This window comes from Corella eumyota, chromosome 1 (assembly GCF_963082875.1).
Source record: "Corella eumyota chromosome 1, kaCorEumy4.1, whole genome shotgun sequence".
NCBI lineage: Eukaryota > Metazoa > Chordata > Ascidiacea > Phlebobranchia > Corellidae > Corella > Corella eumyota.
Window position 1 is genome coordinate 992,762 of NC_137490.1, and position 19,576 is coordinate 1,012,337.

At 27.8% G+C, this 19,576-nt stretch overlaps 2 protein-coding genes across 2 annotated transcripts; one reads left to right on the plus strand and one right to left on the minus strand.

The window, feature by feature from the left end:
• The first annotated feature begins 937 nt into the window (after positions 1–937).
• On the plus strand, positions 938–4,399 carry LOC145763867 (uncharacterized). The gene is made up of 7 exons (XM_082575403.1): positions 938–942; positions 1,071–1,911; positions 2,219–2,403; positions 2,581–2,660; positions 3,121–3,309; positions 3,776–3,853; positions 4,272–4,399. Exons 1-7 carry the CDS (start codon positions 938–940, stop codon positions 4,397–4,399), a joined length of 1,506 nt encoding a protein of 501 aa, XP_082431529.1.
• On the minus strand, positions 4,371–9,559 carry LOC145752883 (uncharacterized). The gene is made up of 6 exons (XM_082569251.1): positions 9,417–9,559; positions 8,214–8,351; positions 7,298–7,456; positions 6,746–6,937; positions 6,564–6,664; positions 4,371–6,442 (listed from the first exon to the last, which is right to left on the minus strand). Exons 1-6 carry the CDS (start codon positions 9,514–9,516, stop codon positions 5,507–5,509), a joined length of 1,626 nt encoding a protein of 541 aa, XP_082425377.1. The 5' UTR covers positions 9,517–9,559; the 3' UTR covers positions 4,371–5,506.
• Between the last annotated feature and the right edge of the window lie 10,017 nt (positions 9,560–19,576).

Here is a 19,576-nt window from a genome sequence, read left to right on the forward strand (position 1 = left end):
AGTTGAAAAGTAAAATGCAGTAAACCATGCTCTAAACTACTTTATAATATTCAATTTATTTAAAAGATCAAAGGATGTTGAAATAGAAGATGTGGGAAGTTGCAGAAAGCCAACAAGTGTAAGAAATTCAAAAGGACAATACTAAAGTATGGGGTGCGGGATAGTGCGAGACCGTATGTCAACGTTAACAAAAAATCGCGGAATGCGGGACGGAACAGCATTTTTGTACTTTACTGCAGGATGAATGCAGTATTTAACTCAAGGGATGATGCAGGACTAACTACAAAGGTCAAGGTATGATGCAAAATCGACTATAAAGCACGCAGGAAAATTAAGAAAAGGTATAAAATTTTCATCCATTTCTGCATTCAGCAAATTTTTTTAACGTTTTATATACAGCCTCCATTTATCCATAATTTCCGCACCCCGTAACTTTCTGGGTCCCTTATTTTAGTACTACTATAGAGCAAGGGGAGGTAAGTAGTGGGATCATATCTAACTAACTTTGCAAAATGGAAAATGGGTATTTACATATGACCCTATACTATCACGCAAAAATCGCACAGTATAATGTCTGATAATTTTTCGGTAATTAAGTTAATTTACGTCTTGACTTTGTTATAAATCGTTTTAACAAAAATACAAATAATTTTGTTTATACCAACAGTCTGACTGATTTGTTTAAAAATAAGAAACCTTCAGCTAAAAATCTAACCAAGCCGTTAACCTTTTACATCTTTAAAAATCAATAAAAGCGAAAAAATTCCAAGAAATTACTAAAGAGGAACAAAACTGCTTCTAATTAGTTATGCATGGTTTAATTAAGCACGTGATTACCCAGAGTTGCCAGTTTAAAATTTTTTAAATCTTTTTGCGAATAAAATTATTTTATTTATATATCCTCAAAAAAATACTAAAATTAAATATAAACAATATAATGATGTAACAAGGCCTAAACAATGCACATTTATTTACGCACATTCTAGTAGTTTATCATTATTTAAAATATTAATAAATTTAAAAATGCTGCTTTTAAATAAATCAAATAATCAAATTATTATTAATTGCAGCTACGTTAAAATACTGATTTTAATTGTTATTTTTAACAACATTATCACAGCTGAGTATTTACCTAATTCAATAAATAAGAAAGACGAAATATTTAAAGAAAGAACAAATTATGAAGCTGAAGTTATTAGCAGACAAAAAATACGAAAAAGAGAAATTAGTGATTTCTTTAGAAATATTTTTTCGAATTCAAAAAACCCCAAAACAACAAAGACCACAACTACAACAACAGCATTAAATTTAACAACTACAAGTACACCCAAACTTCCAAGTGTAAAACCTAAAAAGAAGTCGCTTTACAACCGTATGCGGGCTCGCTGGTTATTTTTAAATGGCCGCTATGTAGAAGACCTTCCAATCTGTAAAACAACTGCAGATCCATCAGCAACAAACTTAACAATCGAGCCAGCTACAACTGAATTTTCAGTAATTGAAGGCGAAGAAAACTGCATCAATTTGGATATTACTGAAAACGATAAAGAAATTTTAAGAGATGCTCATAATCAGGCTAGAAGAGAAGTCGATCCATCTGCTACTAATATGAGATATATAACTTGGGATAAGGAGTTACAGTGGGTAGCTGAAATACGGACAAATAGTTGCGATTTTCGTGAAAGAAGCGCTTTTTGGGAGCTTAAAAACGATTTAAATATCCAACTAGATAATATAATCCGACATAGTTCACTAGATACTGAGATTGGTTTTAATTGGTTTGCTTGGAAAAATCGTAATAATTTGCCAACAACGTTCGTTAGTGACGCAATAAGTGCCTGGTTGTCCGAGAAATTTTTCTACACTTATGAAACCAGGACATGTGATGCTGTATGTCGACATTACTTACAAGTTAGTTTTAATTTCAATAACTTAATTTAAACACAAATAAAATATCGCGAAGCCTAGATTTTTAAGGACAGGCTGTTTTAGATAGGAAGTCTATTGCTGCCCTTTTGTAGCGTTCTTCAAGTAAATTAAGACGTTAAATTTGGTGTTTAATTACTACTGCTGTCTGCTGGCATGTTGTAGCGCTCTTTATAAAGGCTATAACGATCCTAGGCCCATCTTAGTAATTCTAACCAGTAGAATTCTTTATAAAATCTAAAATAGGTCATTATTTAATTCGTAAAATCAACTTTTACCAACCAAAACTTAGGTAATCTGGGCCGAAACTTACAAGCTAGGTTGTTCAGCTTCGTCAGCTCAAAATTACACAATTAATGGAATAGTTTGGACGAATACAGTTCTACTGATATGCGCTTATGCTCCGCGTGGTAATGTATTAGATTATACCTCGCCTTTAGCTACTGAATGGTCGTATACAGCAGCACTTAAGACTAGGTTAGTACTTGTGTTAATTTCAGGTAAAAAAAGAAAAGATAAGTTTTTACTTGCCAAAAGTAATGCATCTTATAAGCTAGACTATATACATAAAGGTATTTTCTAGATTTAAAGAAGTTTTTAATGTTTAAGAAATGTCTTTTTTGGTGAATTTATTTTTGTAAACTTTTTGCCTAGATTTCCATACAAAAGAGGGCCCTCTTGCGACGATTGTGGAGGATATTATGATCCGAGTCACCCAACCACCCCATCCAGCGGCAAAAAGTTGGTGCTTTTAAATTAACTTTAAGACCGAGATAGTAACTGAGGTAATACTATCGTACTAAGACTATTTCACGGAATAGACATTTTACAAAAAAACATAAAACCGAAAACGACATTTTACCGACAATAAGGCATTTTTATTCACCCCTTATACCTCAATCCTTTTCTAAAAATGCAAAGAAGACCAGATATAATTTAAACCAGCAGTACAAAATATTACCCCAAAAACTATTCATCATCTATATATAATAAAACTTAGTGAACAAATACATATGAATGTCCAATTTATAGGCCTACAAATTTAATAAAACTGTTATTTGTGGTACAAGATTAAATTATTACTGGCAAAAATTAGTTGAAAAGTTGCGACCATATTACGAAAATTAAAATTCCAACCGTAGAAAGGTCTATCAACTATTTATTTTAACTGCAAGATATTTAGTAATATTACAGAACCCACAACAGCTCGAAATCTGATTTTGTTCTCGAAGAAAACGAAAGGTGAGAAGGATTATTGTGAAGTGAAATTGTGCAGGAATAAAGATAGAGACAAAGATATTCCATTCATTCCCCCGCTTGAACCAACTACCACAACGTTCTCATGGACAACTACGATCACTTCGTTTCTTACACTTATTCCAGGTAACTAAATATGCTACTGATAGACTGAACATCTAGCAGCATGGTGTAGTAGTCAGAACACTTGATTCCACTACATAAGGTTCTTGGTTCGATTTCCACTACTCTCATGCTGTAGTGCCCTTGATTAAAGTATTTTAAACGGTATAAAGTCCTGCTAAGTTAACACTTAATCAGCAGTTTAATTATCGGACAATTATAATCTATAATATCCCAAACTGCTAAAGGCAATTCGGGACTGGGTCGGAGTAATGGTTGTTACTCTATGTGTAGATCGTAAGGTCGACCTTTGCACATCGAAGATAAAAAAATAACAAAAAAATCTCGTTGTCAACAATGAAAATCGAACCTTGATCTCTAACAATTACAAAATGCCAGATATTGAACGAATAACAATTGTCTGTTTTTTAAAATATTTTATATACCGTCAGGACATTTTTAAAATTGTCTAAATTTATCATCAATTTAGGAATGTCTTGTATTCCCCCTGGATATGGATTAGATGTTCAAGGAGAAGATGGAGATGAAAGTTTTATCCCTGATTCCGGTCAATCCACATCTTTCAACTTGTTTTTGTTGTTGTTTGGATTTGTAACGTCACAATTATTTATTACAATTCAAATATTTTAAAGTTTATCAGTTTTGTAGTAACTGACAATTATTGAAAACGCGATTTTTTCGGTTATACATTTGACCGAAAACCACATTCCCAAAAATGCCACTTTACCGACAATAAAACACTTTTAATAACCCACTTTTACCCTAACCCCTACTCTGGTAAATTCCCTAAAATTTCTCATAATATTTCGGTAAAATGGCGTCTTCAAAACTTAAATTTTTCGGAAAGATGTTCATTCGGTCAAATGCGTTTTCGATAATTTCGAAAATTGTTTACAAAATAGCTTTAACAAAGGCTTAATATTGGCAATTCATAACAAATAAACAACAATTTGTTATAAAAAAAGAAAAAAAAGTTAGCGTTCACGGGGAATCGATCCATCGACCTCGAAGTCAACAATTTAGCGCGGCTGACAAAAACAAAATTTTAACAAAGAATGATTTATTTGAACAAAAAGGAGGCAGGACTAATTAACACTCAAGTGTGAAAAATATGAAATTGTGACGTCACTGTCAGTCGCTGTTACGTCACAAAAAAGGAGAACAGTTACAAAAGTTGTAATATTAAAAAAACAAAAAAGATTTTTTTTGCGAAGTTTAAAAGAGTTAAAAACAGTTTAATATTAGGAGTTATTTGCAATTTTAATGCAGAATAATTTGTATCTTAACTTACATCACGGTTTCCATACAGAATAATTGATATACATGATTTTAAAAATACTTTAGTTTCTAAAAATACAAAAAACAGAATTATTTTAAGCACCATTTGACAATTTGACAGCAGAGAATATTGCAAACCAACTTATAAAAAAAAGAACCTGGAAAAAAAACAGAACCAAAAAATTCATGATTTAAAAAATTAAAAATAACAAAAATCAGAATTTTTAGAAAAAATCACGATTTCTTATTAATAACATTTAATATTTATAATAAAAAGGCACCGTTTATAACAAAAAGCAAAAAAAGGCAAATAAAAATAATTGAATGTTTACAAAAAAAGTGTTATTCAAAATTGAAATTTTTACAAATTGTTTAATTTTTGTGGTTGAATTTAAATGTGTAATAATACAGGAACTGTATAAAAAAATTTTCAATTTTGTACCAATATAGAGTTGAATAAAATGTTGTAATTTTGTACCTTACAAATGTTTAAAAAATTGTATAATTATAATTATCATAAATGCAATATTTAGAAAAAATCCATAAAACTGATTAGAAAACAGTTTTTTCAACGCAGAACCCAATTCCAAGCAGCAACAAAATAACTTTCAGTAGCTTGGCAGTTTCATAACTTTGCACAAATATTTAAAACCAGCGAAAAAATCCCGATAAAAGTGGTTTGACTAAAAAGCTCAGTAAAACGATAACAAAAAATAATTCTCTTCAGAAATGAACAAAATTTTCGGTTTTTACATCAAGCAAAAAATAAAAACTTTAAAAAAGTTTGTTGGCATGGCAACGTGACGTATTTTACAGGAATGACATCATCAACACATCTTCCTTATCTTTTCCCATTCGACGTTCATCAGTTGTGATGTCATAACCCTTGTTTATATGATATCATTGTTACTTTATTATGACATCACACAGGGTTTAAAAGCGCGACTTCTGAACTTCCATGGCGAGATTTTCGTTCACGTTGTCGGGTTCGATGAGCGTTCGAGAGCGCCCTCGTTTTCTTGTGGTCGATGATGGCGTAATCTGTCGACGAGTTCTTTAAAGAGGGGGTTTTGGGCGTTTTAGGGGTTCGAGGGGTCCCAGGGATTCCTGATGATGCAGAAGAAGCCCCACAGTTAAAATCGTCCCCGTTCTTCGTCGAAACTTCCACCATCGCGTAATTCAACTCAGAAGACCGAGTTCCGTAAAAACCATTTGATTTTGAGCGGTTAGGATACAAATGATCAAAGTCAAAGCTAAAATGCATGTTTGTACCCACTGCAGTTGCGGGTAACGGGGTGCCCGCTACATCTTTACCCACATTTACAGTGTTAACATACTCACATGCACTTTGTGGAACGAAAGATGGGGATAAACGACGATGGAACCGATTTGTGTGAAAATTGTTTCGTTTCCATGGGTCCATGCATGCTGTTAGGGGGGGTATTGGGGGAGGGGGTTGTGTAGAGGTCAAATTAACCCCGTTATTCCCATTCATACTTCCTATACCTGATGTGCTGTTACTCCCAGGGGTCAGAAGGGGTTCGCAGTCAGACTTAAGTGACATGGTGCTGACATCTCGGCTAACTGACTCAATATCAGGCGAGATCATTGACGAGTTTTCACTCACACGAGTTTTCTTCGTCTCCAACTTCACTTGATCGGTTTTCTTGTCGTATTTCATCCTAGGGAAACTCCCTGATTGGATTCCATCTGTTGACGAGGTGGGAAGAACATTGTTCTCGTAGTTTGTGTTCTCGCTGTTCCTACGTTGTGGGCTTTCAAGTATAACTCGTTGTGTGTTGCGATTATATGAGGCAACAGTTTCACTATTTATTCGACGTTTTCGATTTAACATTTCCTAAAACAAAAAAGTTTTAAATTATAAAATATTCATAAGTTTGGTATTTTTAAACTGTTATTAAACTTAGTTATAATAAACAATCTTCAATTTTGAAAATAACCCCCCTTTTAACTCTTACCTTTCTAGAAGCTGGGGCTGCCTGTAAAGTGAAAGTAGTTGGCCCATCTAATAAAGGGGTGTGTGAGGGAGTGTGCTCCTCTGGTAGGGAGGGGAGGCCAGCTGTAAAAAAAAAATTTTAAATCAGTAAATTAAAAAAAATAATAATAAAACTTAATTGCAAAATGTTAAAAATCAACTTACAGTTGCAAGGGTGTTGAGACGAAGTGCTCCCCCTAGGGGCAGGTGTGTTGGGAGTATGGTGGCCAGTAGAGGATGCACTAGAGCTAGCATAATTTCTTACACATCCATTAGTGTAGTTGGCATCTCCATTCTGAGTTGGGGTTTGGTTCATGTTGTAATATTCACGATTTTGAGTCGTAACTGTCGTGATAACTAAATAAAAAAAATAAAAATTTTAAAGTTTTGTTATTTTTATTATAATTGGCACCACAAAAATGATAAAGAATTAATGAAAACAACATATTTTACTGCGAAACTATGTGTAATGTATTTTTTTTATTAATTATTCTCAATGTGGGAAGGTCGACTTTACAGTCTAAACATAGAGTAACATTTGTTACCTTGACCCAGTCTCAGGTTGACTTTGGTAATATTTAATCCATAAACTAGTTTAATCCTTGTGTAATTATATTATTTTACTTTTGCCTTCTTTTTATTTAGGACTTCAAAAAAAACAAACTCAAAAACAAGCAAATTTTTACACCAAATAAACTTAAAATTTTATTTTCTCACCAGTTTGTGCTTGGTTGGAATTTGAGGATGTGATTGGAATTAGATTTGGATTATTCATCTCATTGTTAACTTGTTCATTTTGTTGCTGAATTTCCGTCCAATATCGTTTCAAAAGTTTAAAGATTTGGTCGGTGCGGGTTGATTTAAACAAATACATACCTAAGTAAAAACAAGTTTAAATATAGTAAACTATAATGGAGCTTAGTGGACAATACAGTTATAAATATGTATGCCAATCTTATAGGCCTACAAAATAAACAAACCTGCAGTTTGTGGTATGTAAATTACCATAAGCAAATATTAGTTGAGAGTTGCAACTATATTACAACAATTAAATAAATCGACCAGTAATATTAATATCCATATATGTGTAAAAGTATGATTATATCTTTGATGTGGAAGACCAACATGACAGCATGATAATTAAATCATTTTTATTCCAAGTCATAATTGGGTGTGGGTTGGGAAAATTTAATACACTTAACATATTATAAGTATAGAGAAATCTACATTGAAATATAATACAACACATTTCTTAAAGTGAATTATTTGTATAATATACTATGATAAGCATTTTATGCATTTGTTTTTATAAAATGTAAAAAAACATAGTTTAAGAATTAATTCAATATAGGGTAATCTGAGATTAAATCTAATTTATTTTACATGCTTAAACTGTTTATAACAAACTACTATTGTAGTATAATGTAGAAAATAACAGTTAAAGTTATAGTATTTATATAATAGTTAGAGGATCTTAACCATATATAAATTCACTACAATCTTTACTTAAACTCATAGCCTACAAAATATAATAGCTTTTCTTGTATATATGTATATAATATAAAAAATTACAAAACCGAAAACAAGTTGCTACTGTGTAAAATATAAAAAAAAACATGAAAAAAGTTCTTACCCTGTCCAGTATCACATCCACTTCCAGCTTCAATAAACAGAAGATCACGTTTGCATCCGTACCTTCTTAAACAAGATATCGGCCACGTTGCCATAACTTTCTGGTTTCTACTGTGAACTACCACTCTAGAGCGTTGAACTGTTAGAAAAAATATAAATCTTTTAAAACTTTTTTGAGAATTTTTGACAAGTAAAAGTAGGCTAAAAAAATCGAAAATATTTTAACATTTTTTAAGTAGATTTTAATTAAAATTCGGTGCTGTATGAAGTAATATCTTTTGTTCTATTCTATTTAAAAAACTAAATTTTTTGACAACTTTTCAGCAAAGTTTATTTTTTAATTTGGAATAAAAATTTTGTAAGTTGTAAGGATTTATATATATTTATGTCACTCATATTTTCAAACTATTTTAAAAAATCAACTGCCAATAATTCAATTAGTACAAAAACACAACATTTTAAAACTTTAATCTTCCATCAACACAATAAATTAAAACATGAATTCAAATCCAAAAATGGTAATTACACAAAATAGAACCACACATATTTCAAAACCACGTCGAGGTAAAGTTTAAAAACGTGAATTTAACAAAATAACTTCTTCAGCCTCTGACCCAGGCTCTCAAGTTACATTTGAGATGAAATGAAGCGTTTTAAACCAACCCTGCCTACTTAAAACAACAACAAACTAACTATTTGCCAACTTTTAAAATCTTTCACGATGATGTCATTTAAAAAAAATGAAAAATTTTAGGCCCCATTTAATGCTATTGTATTTGAAATATTCGCAATAAAAACATATTAAAAGTTAAAATATCGATTAGTTTGCAATTGTTAAATTAATTTTACCTGAAACATCTTAGGTAAAGTAAAATAATATAAGATTTGACTAAAAAATTTTCAAATAAAAATAATTTTGTAATTAAGTGTAACTAAGATTGGGTCTGGTGACCATGCCATAACATACTTAACATCTTTATGTAAACATTAATATTTTTGGCATGTAAATCATTAAATTGATTTTGTCATTTTTTCCCGTCGCATTGTTGTAATATTAATTGTATATCAAATTTATTATTTACTTTTATCAATGTGCGAAAACTCTAAATTAAACAATAGCTTACTTTGAAAAGGTAAACACAATAAAAAACGAAACAAAAACAGTTCCCCTAAAAACTTAAAAAATAATTTTGCTGTAACTTACCTTCTAGAATGACAGAATTCATCGATTTATCGTGATTGTTCAGATTCCTGGCTTTAAACATGCTTGGATGGTTGTCACTAATACTATGTGCACAACCCATTCTTAATTCACATAATCAGTTAATAAAAAAACTTAATAATATCTGTAAGAATAAAAATTGTGAAAGTTCATAAATGAAATTGTAAATAGTCAGTAATAACACATTTTTTCTGATTTTTTAGTATTTAAATATAAAAATTTCAACAACTGCTGATAAAACTTCAATATTGGTAACAAAAATATTGTGAACGAATAAAATGGGTTAAATATATATTAAATTAAAGTACTAGAATACTTTTACAAATCTAGTTCTTATTTTTGTACCTATTTTATACCAATTACTTAATATCTTTACTGTAGATTACCAAAAAATATTTTAAAATGCAATATTACTCACAATTTTAAACCTACTAATAAATCCTGGTTAAAAATTAAACAAAAATTTCCAGAAACTTGTTTTTCAGTTAAAAATGTTAAAGCCATTAATCTTACTTTGCTGAATCTCGAATTTAAGAAAATAAACGAGGAATTAAAAGCATTGAAGCTCGTGTAAAACTAGCGTTGTTTGCGCAGAGCAAACATTACCGTCGTAAAACAATAAAATGTTGAAGAAAAATTAGATTTTAAAGTGAACGGCACGTTTTAACAATATCGCTACCGAACAATATCAACTTGTGCCATTAGTTTAGGTTTAGGTTAAACTGCTGTTGTCATGACAACGAGATAAGCAAACCAAATATTGAGTTTGGTAATTATATTTTAATTTATGACAATATCATCAGTATTAAACTATTACTAGATACCCAATTCTAGTATTTTGACTTCCTTTTAACATTTGCAATGATTTTATTATAAGTAGATTTTATATAAGAATTTAAAACTTTTTTTTTAAGTAAAATTCACAAAATCTCTACATTTTTCACTTAACCTAAATAATTAACAAATTCAAAAAAGTAACAACAAACAATATATAAAGCATAGTAATTTGCAACTTTTTAAATGTTGCAAAAAAACTAAAAAAATAGGTTTTCTTTTTCCACCCAATTATTTATGCAATACTTAAATTAATTTAACCCAATACTCTAAAAAACAAAAAAACAATATAAGAAAGATCAGTTACCATTACAAAGAGACAATTATTAATATTTTAATAACATAAATTTTTATTCTACCTAACTCTAAGCTGCAACATTTTTAAATTCTAGTAAAAGAGTTTACATTACTATATATACTATAACATTTACATTACTAAACTGCATCATTTAAATTCAAATAACTAGAGCTTAACACTTTATTATTAGTGGCCCATTTAAACTAAGTTGTTGCTGATTAAGTCTGCAAAGATTCAAGACCACAAGGGAGTTGATGTTGTTCTGCAATCTCTCTGTTTATACTCAACAAAAAATTTGAAATTCCTTTCAATTATTTATAAATTTTATTTATTTTAACACACTTTTTAATCTCAGTTTAAGCGTTCATATTTTAAAGTTGTCATTAGATTTTATTTTGGTAAATTAAAAACATTTTGATTTAGTTATTTCTAATTCTTTCTTTACCTAAATTAAAACTAAAAATAATATAAATAAAAACCTATTTTAATTTAATAAACAAATGGTTTTAATTAATTCCTAATAAGTGCTAAAAATGACACTGCATCAAAAAAAAACAAATTGTTAAAAATCTAATTTCTAATTTTAGTAACACCCTCGGTATAAAGTTTTACACAACAATACAAAAAAGTTAATTATTAATTTTGCAACAACTTTTTTCACAACTAAATATTTGTTTAATGTTGTTGAACAACTAACCACTACTTTGATAGAATTTGGTGAAATTTTTGAAGAATATAAATAAGTGAACTAGTAAATAATTATTGTAATATTTAGAACAAAGTTTTATACTTAAAAAAAAACTCATTTTAAGTTAACATTTTTTTTACGTTTTTTTTGATAAAATTTTTATTAATTGCAGAAAAAAGTTAACTTTTTTGCGCCTTTTTTAGTTACATTTTACTTAAAAATTAAAGTTTGCATACTTTACAGTTTTATGGTTTCGCTATTTGCGTTTTATATTAAATTGCCTTTAGTTTAGGGGTTATTGACCTTACAGCCTTAACTTTAAGTTACTTTTATTACTTCAGCCTTACTTTACCTTCGAGTTTCGTATGTTATTGAACTTCTTATATTAATATAACTATACTAATCGCGTGCAAAAATCCAATGTTGTCAAATTTTTTTTAAAAACTTCATCTAAATTCTGTTTTTTTTTTAAACAATTTATTTTTTTAATAACACAATAAAAAATAACTGACAGGCGCTTATAAAAAACAAAACCTGTTTAAATGACGTAATCCGATATAAAAATATCGTGTTCTTATTTACATGGGACAATTGTTGTTCAACTCCTAATAATTAAACGATTAAAATGTTAGACAGACAACGGTGGTTCGAGTTAGACACGAAGTACATCAAGTACTCTGAAAAGCCAACCACACAATCATATTAAAACGCCCGAGGACAAAGTTTGATCCATGTAATTATAAAGTTCTTGTTAAAATGGATTAAAAAGTTCAATAATATCAAGAATTCAAGCTCAAAAAATTTTTAAGACTGTTTGATTTAATTATCTTTCAAGTATCTGAAATTTTAAACAATTCTGATATAAAATAAATAAAACAATTAAAAACCACATTTTAACCATTTACTTAAACTAATACGAACAAAATAAATGGTGTTTTAATTTTTACATTTACTCTATAAGTTAATATATCAAGATATCTATAAAACTTTATATACATAATTTACATAAATTAACGATTTTACAATCTAATACATTATTAATTTAAAGTAACCTTTGTCGATATATTCCACTTTTTAAGTCACCAACTTATCAAAAATAGGTTTAATCTATAAAAGTAAATAATCATACATAGTTTAAATACACTAACTGATTACAAAAAATAAACTAAATTTTGATTCTAACAATTTTAAAACCAATTATCTAATACATTATTAATTTAAATTAATATTTATCCAAATTGTCTGCCTTAGTTTATTATATATTCCATTCAATTGCCGAATATCTAGTTAGAAAATGTTTGACTTATAATATATATATATATACTAATTGTAAATTAAAAAACGAAATTTAAACAATTATAAATGAATAAAAAACACAAATTTAAAACACAATAACAATTTTAAACTATCTTTACTTATAACTGAACATACAGCATATAAAAACCTACGCAAAACGTTTAAAACTTTGGTTTTAATAAATCCAATTTTTAAGTGAACGATTAGTTTTGGCTGGAGTTAAAAAGGCGGTTCTACTAGAATATAATGTTACAACGAGAGAGTATTTAAAAATCTTTGCGTAAATTTAGATAATTAAACTAAAACAGACGGACCTAAGAAGGAAACCAAAAATCTTAAAACCTTCGTGTTTAAAATATTTAACTTTCCTAAATAAAATAAACATAAATACTTGATTGTTATTGTTTTAAACAATCAAATTAAACAATCGTAATTGTAACAATAACATAACAAACCTAATTGTTTTAAACAATTCACTTTAAATATATTAAAAATCTAAAAAGTAATATGCTAAAAAGTAAAATTTAAAATAATATATAAACTACTAAAAAATAATTTTTAAAGTACATATTCATATTAAAGATTCTGCTATATTATACAAGTCCTTATAAGTTAATATTCCTAATCTAAATCTATGTGCATATAAGCTTTAAAAACTGTAAATTTCAAATATTATAAAAACCAGTTTCTTGTAAAAAAATATAAAAAAGATTCTTATAAAAAATCCAACATTTTCGTACAAACGCTCGGAGCTATATAACCTCGTTAATCTGAACTTATATTTACCTCGACGTTCGAGATCTTAAAAAGTCGAAAAACAAATAACTTGGATGATTAACGTGAACAAACCCAGCGGCGATTGAATTTTAATCGCGTTTTTTTAAAACTAGAATTTCTGGACCGCTTTATGTTAAGTTTATATTCTCCTATATAACACCAATAATAAATAAAATCTGATTTTAATTAAAGAAATGGTAAAGTTTTTTGTTTATATTCAAATCTTATTAGTTGGTTTTATATTTTTAATGTAAAAATTAATATTTATGGCAAGTTTTAAATCATTAAATTAATTTTTTTTTCATTTTTCTAGTCTCATTAATATTTACATACATTTATTAATGCGCAAAAAAAACTAATTAAAAAAATACATAAATGTTGTAACTTTTAATGTCGTTTTATTTCTATTTTTGCTACAAGAAAACTATATTTAAATTTAAAAATTAGATGCATTTCTTGGTAAACTACCAGTACCTTATTTCGGTAAAATATAGAAACCTAAAAACGTTATTTTTAACTTTAATATCAACAATATTGGATAAAATTACTACCCTTGGCCCAATTATATGATGTCATCTTATGAATAGACGATATTATGATGTCATAGAAAGGAAAATAATTGAGAATAATGAACGGAGAACAATAAATAAAACCCGAAATAATATTAGGTTCAAGTTTAAAATATGTTTTTGTTTATAAAAAAAATTATTTTTTTATATATATCTTTATCCTCGATGTGGGAAAGTCGAATGCGCGACCTAAACATAGAGTAACATCAGTTACCCCAACCCAGTCTTGAGTTGCCTTTGGTAGTTTAAGATATTATAGATTATAATTGCCTGATAATTAATCAAATAATTAAATGCTGGCTGAGCAGTAGTTTATACCGTTTATAACGCTTTACTCAAGGGCGCTACAGCATAAGAGCAGTGGGGATCGAACCCACGACCTCATGATGGTGTAGAAAGTGTTCTTAAGTGTTCAAAGAAATTTTTTTTTTTAGTTTTTATTTATTTTTCGATCGCGCTTTGAGACTGGTAATTATTCTACGGAATGTTAACGACTTCTTCAACCGATTCTACTTCATGTGAAAGCGATACTTAACTATGACGTCATACTAGTTGTTCACCGAGGCGGAACCCACACAATTTAATTTCGCTTTTTTATTTAAATTTTCAACGTGGGAGTTTCAAAAAAAAATTTTATTTTTTTAATTTAAGAAAATTTTCTTATTTTTAAATTAATTTTTTTTCTGGAAGCTTTTCTTAAATTCTACCACAACAAAATCGAATAATAATAAAAATTCGTTATTTTCGCGAATCTAAACAATCGACAAAAATTTCATTGTTCGACAAATACTAGAATACAATAATCCTCTACATAACAACATCATAAACCCGATAATTATGACGACAGGACCACACACATTAGATTGTGACGTCACATTCATATTTAAGGTTAACATTCAGATTAGAAATCGGTGTGTGTAGAAGTGTCAAAAATTCAATTTTAATCCAAGTTCAAAACAGCGAAGTTTATGAAGTTTGGGTGGGCGAATATAACACTAAACATTGTGAGATATTTTACGTTTTTGTTCAGAAATTCGTTAAATTTTAACTACTTTTAAAATAGTTTAGCAATTGATATAAAAAAGTTTAAGATAGATATTTAACTAATTAAAATAATTTAACTACAAATTGTTAATTAATAAATTAAAGGTTATTTTTAATTCTCTGCTATATTTGCAAAAAATTACGGTAAAAATGACGTTTTTTTAGAAAAATCGTCAAATTTCAACTACTTTTAAAACAAAAAAAAACAATAAAATTATGCAAATATTTAATATATATTATAAATAATAATTTAATTACAATCTATTAATAAATAAACATTTATTTTTTTAATTTTTTACTAGGTTGATAATATTCTATGTTAAAAACTTGCTAATAACTTTCTAAAATTTCAATTTTTACCCTTTTCATATTTAGACTAAAAACTATTTTAATTCAAACACGACTTAAAAAATTAAAAAATCCTAAAAAACTCATTATTTGTTTTACTAAAAAACTTTACTTATAAGGTTCCAAAAAACGTGTTAAAAAACTTCTTAAAAATACAACAAAAGCAACCGAGTTATAATCCATAAAACCCCTCTACCCCGCAACAATTCTACACTAACCATTTCGTGCCAAAACCCAAGGAATTTCACCCTAGATGAAAGTTGGGGTAAAAGTTAAATGGAGCGTTCACTAAACCTGGAAAGTGAATTAAAACTAAAAAGCTTTTGACAGGGAGTGTTCACTAAGATTTAAAGAGGGGGACACTAATTTTTAAAGGAAGCGTTCACTCGTTTTTAAAGGGAGAAGATTAGTTATTTTTAAAAGGAGCGTTCACTGATTTTTTAAAGGGGCGTTCACTCATTTTTAAAGGGAGGGATTAGTTATTTTTTGAAAGGGCCGTCTACTGTTTAGAAATGTAGATTGCTAATTTTTTTAAGGAACTGTTTATTATTTTTTTAAAAAGGACGTTTACTGATTTTTAAGGGAGCGTTCACCAATTTTTTAAAGAGAGATTTTAAAGAATATAAAATATCCTTTACTCTGTTTAACGTTATTTCCTAATTAAAGCTTTGCACATAAACTAAATCTTGTAACGACCCTTTAATGCAAAAGATGTGTAACTTTATTAACCAAGATCTTAAATATGTAACTACTTTCTTAAAACTGACCAATAAATAAAGGCTCTAGTAAAGGTTATATTCTTAACTGTTTTACTAAACAATGTTTTAAACAATGTTTTAATAAAACATAACTCGTATTCTTAACATAAAACATGCTTTTAAAACTAAATAAAATTATCGTAATATTTCATTCTAAAAAAGATTAAAAACTGATTAAATTTATCGTAAAATTCGCTTAAAAACTTAACACTGGATTAGATTAGCATAAAATACCAGTTCCATCTAAGACTTAAAAGTTGTATTAATTCAGTTTTGTCCTAAAAACATTGTTGTTTACCTTTTACACTACCCCAACCTTAAATAGTTTCGTAAAAGTAAATAACGCTCGTGAAAGTATCAAGTAACTTCCATTTGTTATTGGTGGCGCTCTACCGTGACCAGGGGACCCTTTTACCCCCTCATTAAGTTAAGACTGGGCTCAGATGCAAGGATAATAATGGGGCCAGAGTTAAAAGAAATTTCTTAAGGCGAATTAGAACCATTTTTGGACAATATTTACAAAAAAACAAAAGTTTTTAAAAAAAAAAAAACATTTTTTAAAGTTTTTCACATTTTTATTATCATTAATGTGTAAAAAATAATTATTTATCGATTTAGGCATTTATACAAAATTACAACAAAACCACAACGTAAAAAACAAAGTTTTTTTGAAAATAAAAATTCCGTTTTTTTTTAACTTTTGAACCTTTTAAAAAGTAAAATATAATTTTTTTTATCGCATTCGTGGTTTAAATGTCGTTTATTAAAAGTTTCGAATTTTTTTCTATTTTAAAATGTAAAAATTTTAATTTTTAAATCGAATTTGCCGTTTATACAAAACTACTTAAAAAACCGTCTTTTAAAATAAGTTAAATTAAACAAAAATGTTGCAAATACCAGGAACAATACGAGGTTTAAACGCGGGTTTAATATAAGGGCAAAATTTTAATGATTTTTTCCTAGATCCAACCCACTTCTAAAAGTCTATTATCCTAACTTATATTGTCCTAAATTTTACCACAAAAGTAGTTGACAATGGGGTCATTGTTGTGCAACAATTCAAGCGTGATTGTGACGTCATACAAGCAATGCTAGTTGTTGTTAGATCGTAGAAGTTCGTGATTATTTTGTTGATTTTGCGCGGGGAGAAAAAATTTGCTTTTTAAGGAAATAAATCGAGTTTTAATTGTTTTTTAATTCCGAAAATTTGAAAGTCTGAAAAATAAATAATTATTGTTTTCTAGTATTTACAGAATATAAAATAAACTAATTTTTTAATTTAATTAACGCAGAATTTTTAGCAGAAAAGTTAAATATTTTCTTATTTACAAATAAAAACTCAAAGATTTCTTTTAAAATCTAAAAAATCACAAAATTTAAACAAAAAAAAAACGAATTTTTAAACTTCTGGTAACAAGTTGAACTCAAACAACTTGACAATGTAAATTATTGATAACAAACACTCCACTATGACGTCATAAGTAGTTATTAGGTGCTACTCAATATTACATCAATGGTAAAAATAAATTATTTTTTAAATTTTTATTTTATAATTAAACTAATTAAAAATTAAAATTAAATTAATCTAGCTCTACAGCAAAAAATATAATTTTTTTGAACTAGCAAAAAAATTCAGATTTAAAGAAAAAACTTTTTTCAAAACAAATAAAATTGTTTATATTTAAGCAAACTGTTAACGTCACAAACCCATATTACCCCAACTCTATGACGTCATAATAGGAAACCATTTGTCTGAACCTAAACTTGAACCATAAATTTCTACTTTCGCTCAATTTTTACCAAAATATTTTTTTATATTTTCGGAATTGGCGAAATTAAAAAAACAAAAAATATTTTTTTTTACAATTGAGCTAGTTTAAAACAAAAGTTTGTTTATAGTGAAAACAAGAAAGTGGTTATGACGTAATAGTGATGAGTTTATGATGTATATTTTCAGTGATCCGTATTCGAAATTCAATATTTAGTTCGTGTTGTTAAAAAAACTTTCAAAAATTTAAAATTTTTTTTTTATTTTTCAAAAAATTTAAAGTCAAAAAAACAAAATTTTGAAGATAAATGACGTCATAAAGTCATTAATATTGGCGCGGCGCTGTGTTAAAATTTGGTAAAAGCTTTTTTGGTCTTAAAATTTAATCCCTAAAAACTTTAATAATAAGTTTCTTTTAACTGGAAATTTTAACAATAAGTTAAAGGTTTAAAAAAGATAAAAAGATTTTAAAAAAGAGGAAAAAATTCTAAAAATATTTAAATAAAAAAGGGTTTTTATACAAATAATAAAAAAATTTTCAATACATCAATTCGCATAAAATTTTTAATCAAAAAGCAAAAAAAATTCTTAAAATTTTGAATCCACAAAAAACTTTTTTCTGCAATCGTAATTCCAAGCAAGTGTGAATCAAACTAACCACTATAACGTCACACTAGTGTACATTATCACGTCACAAGTTGTGCCAGGTGCAGCAATTAAAATATGCAGCTGGGTAAAACTTAAAATTTGACGAAAGTTTTTCATAATGCAAAAAGATAATCTCTTAATATTTACTTTTTTAAGTTAAAAAAACGCAAAAAAACATTTATTTTTTGTATTACATTATTTTAGTATTTACGCATTATAAGAAAAGGTTTGCTATTGTTACGTGTTTAAGCTATGCAAACGACGGGTTCAAGGGCAAATAGTGTGGCATTGGTGCGGTTCGAACCCAAAACCTTTTGGCGTGTTTAAGCTATTTGTAAACGACGGGTTCAAGGGCGAATAGTGTGGCATTGGTGCGGCTTGAACCCGAAACCTTTCGGCTCATAGTTGACTACCATAAGAAGTATAACGGAACCATGTTTTTATTGTTTAATATAACAAAGTTGTTACATTATTATTTTTTCTATAACTTCTACAAACTAGCATATGTGGTGCGTGGGTAAATATTAGTTGCAAGTTCCAACGATATTTAAAATGCAGTCAGTTTTACGATGTTTGCTAAGTGGGAAGCTTTAGTTTAACCTTATATTACAAACTGTTTAAACTTAGTAAAAATGCTAACAAAGAAGTTTTAAAGAAAATGCAAAAATATATTAAAAATCCTACTAAAAAAACTGTACAAAAAATAAAATAAACAAAACAAATAAATATTTATCTTAAATTTATTAAATAGTTTTAAATATTTATAAATATGATTACAAAAAATTGATACTCTGGTATTTTAAACTACTTAAAAATTAAAGATTTTAACAATAAAATAAAGTTTATAAGTTTAAGATATTTTAACAATTTATAAAAAATACAAAACTCAGCCTTATTTTAAACAATTACAAAAAAATATTTTAAACAATTATAAAAATAAAAATTTATATCTAAAAAAACTGCAACGAGTTTTTATCGACAGTTTAAAAAGTTGTTTTTAACTTAAATCATTAAAAGTTTTTAAAAGTTTTTGTCAAAAATAAATTTTAAAGTAAATTTACGACCAAAATAACTGCTCAAATAATAAATAAAATCAAACGAGACTTTATCAAAA

What these genes read in the sequence shown, in the direction of transcription:
- LOC145752883 (XM_082569251.1), bottom strand. Translation starts at nt 9,516, where the DNA reads ATGGGTTGTGCACATAGTATTAGTGACAACCATCCAAGCATGTTTAAA. An exon ending in TGGATGTGATACTGGACAGG is followed by an intron (nt 7,457 to 8,213) that starts GTAAGAACTTTT and finishes GTTTTTACTTAG; the next exon opens with GTATGTATTTGTTTAAATCA. An exon ending in TTCCAACCAAGCACAAACTG is followed by an intron (nt 6,938 to 7,297) that starts GTGAGAAAATAA and finishes TTTTTTATTTAG; the next exon opens with TTATCACGACAGTTACGACT.
- LOC145763867 (XM_082575403.1), top strand. An exon ending in ACAGCAGCACTTAAGACTAG is followed by an intron (nt 2,404 to 2,580) that starts GTTAGTACTTGT and finishes CTTTTTGCCTAG; the next exon opens with ATTTCCATACAAAAGAGGGC. An exon ending in AAGTTTTATCCCTGATTCCG is followed by an intron (nt 3,854 to 4,271) that starts GTCAATCCACAT and finishes TTATAAAAAAAG; the next exon opens with AAAAAAAAGTTAGCGTTCAC.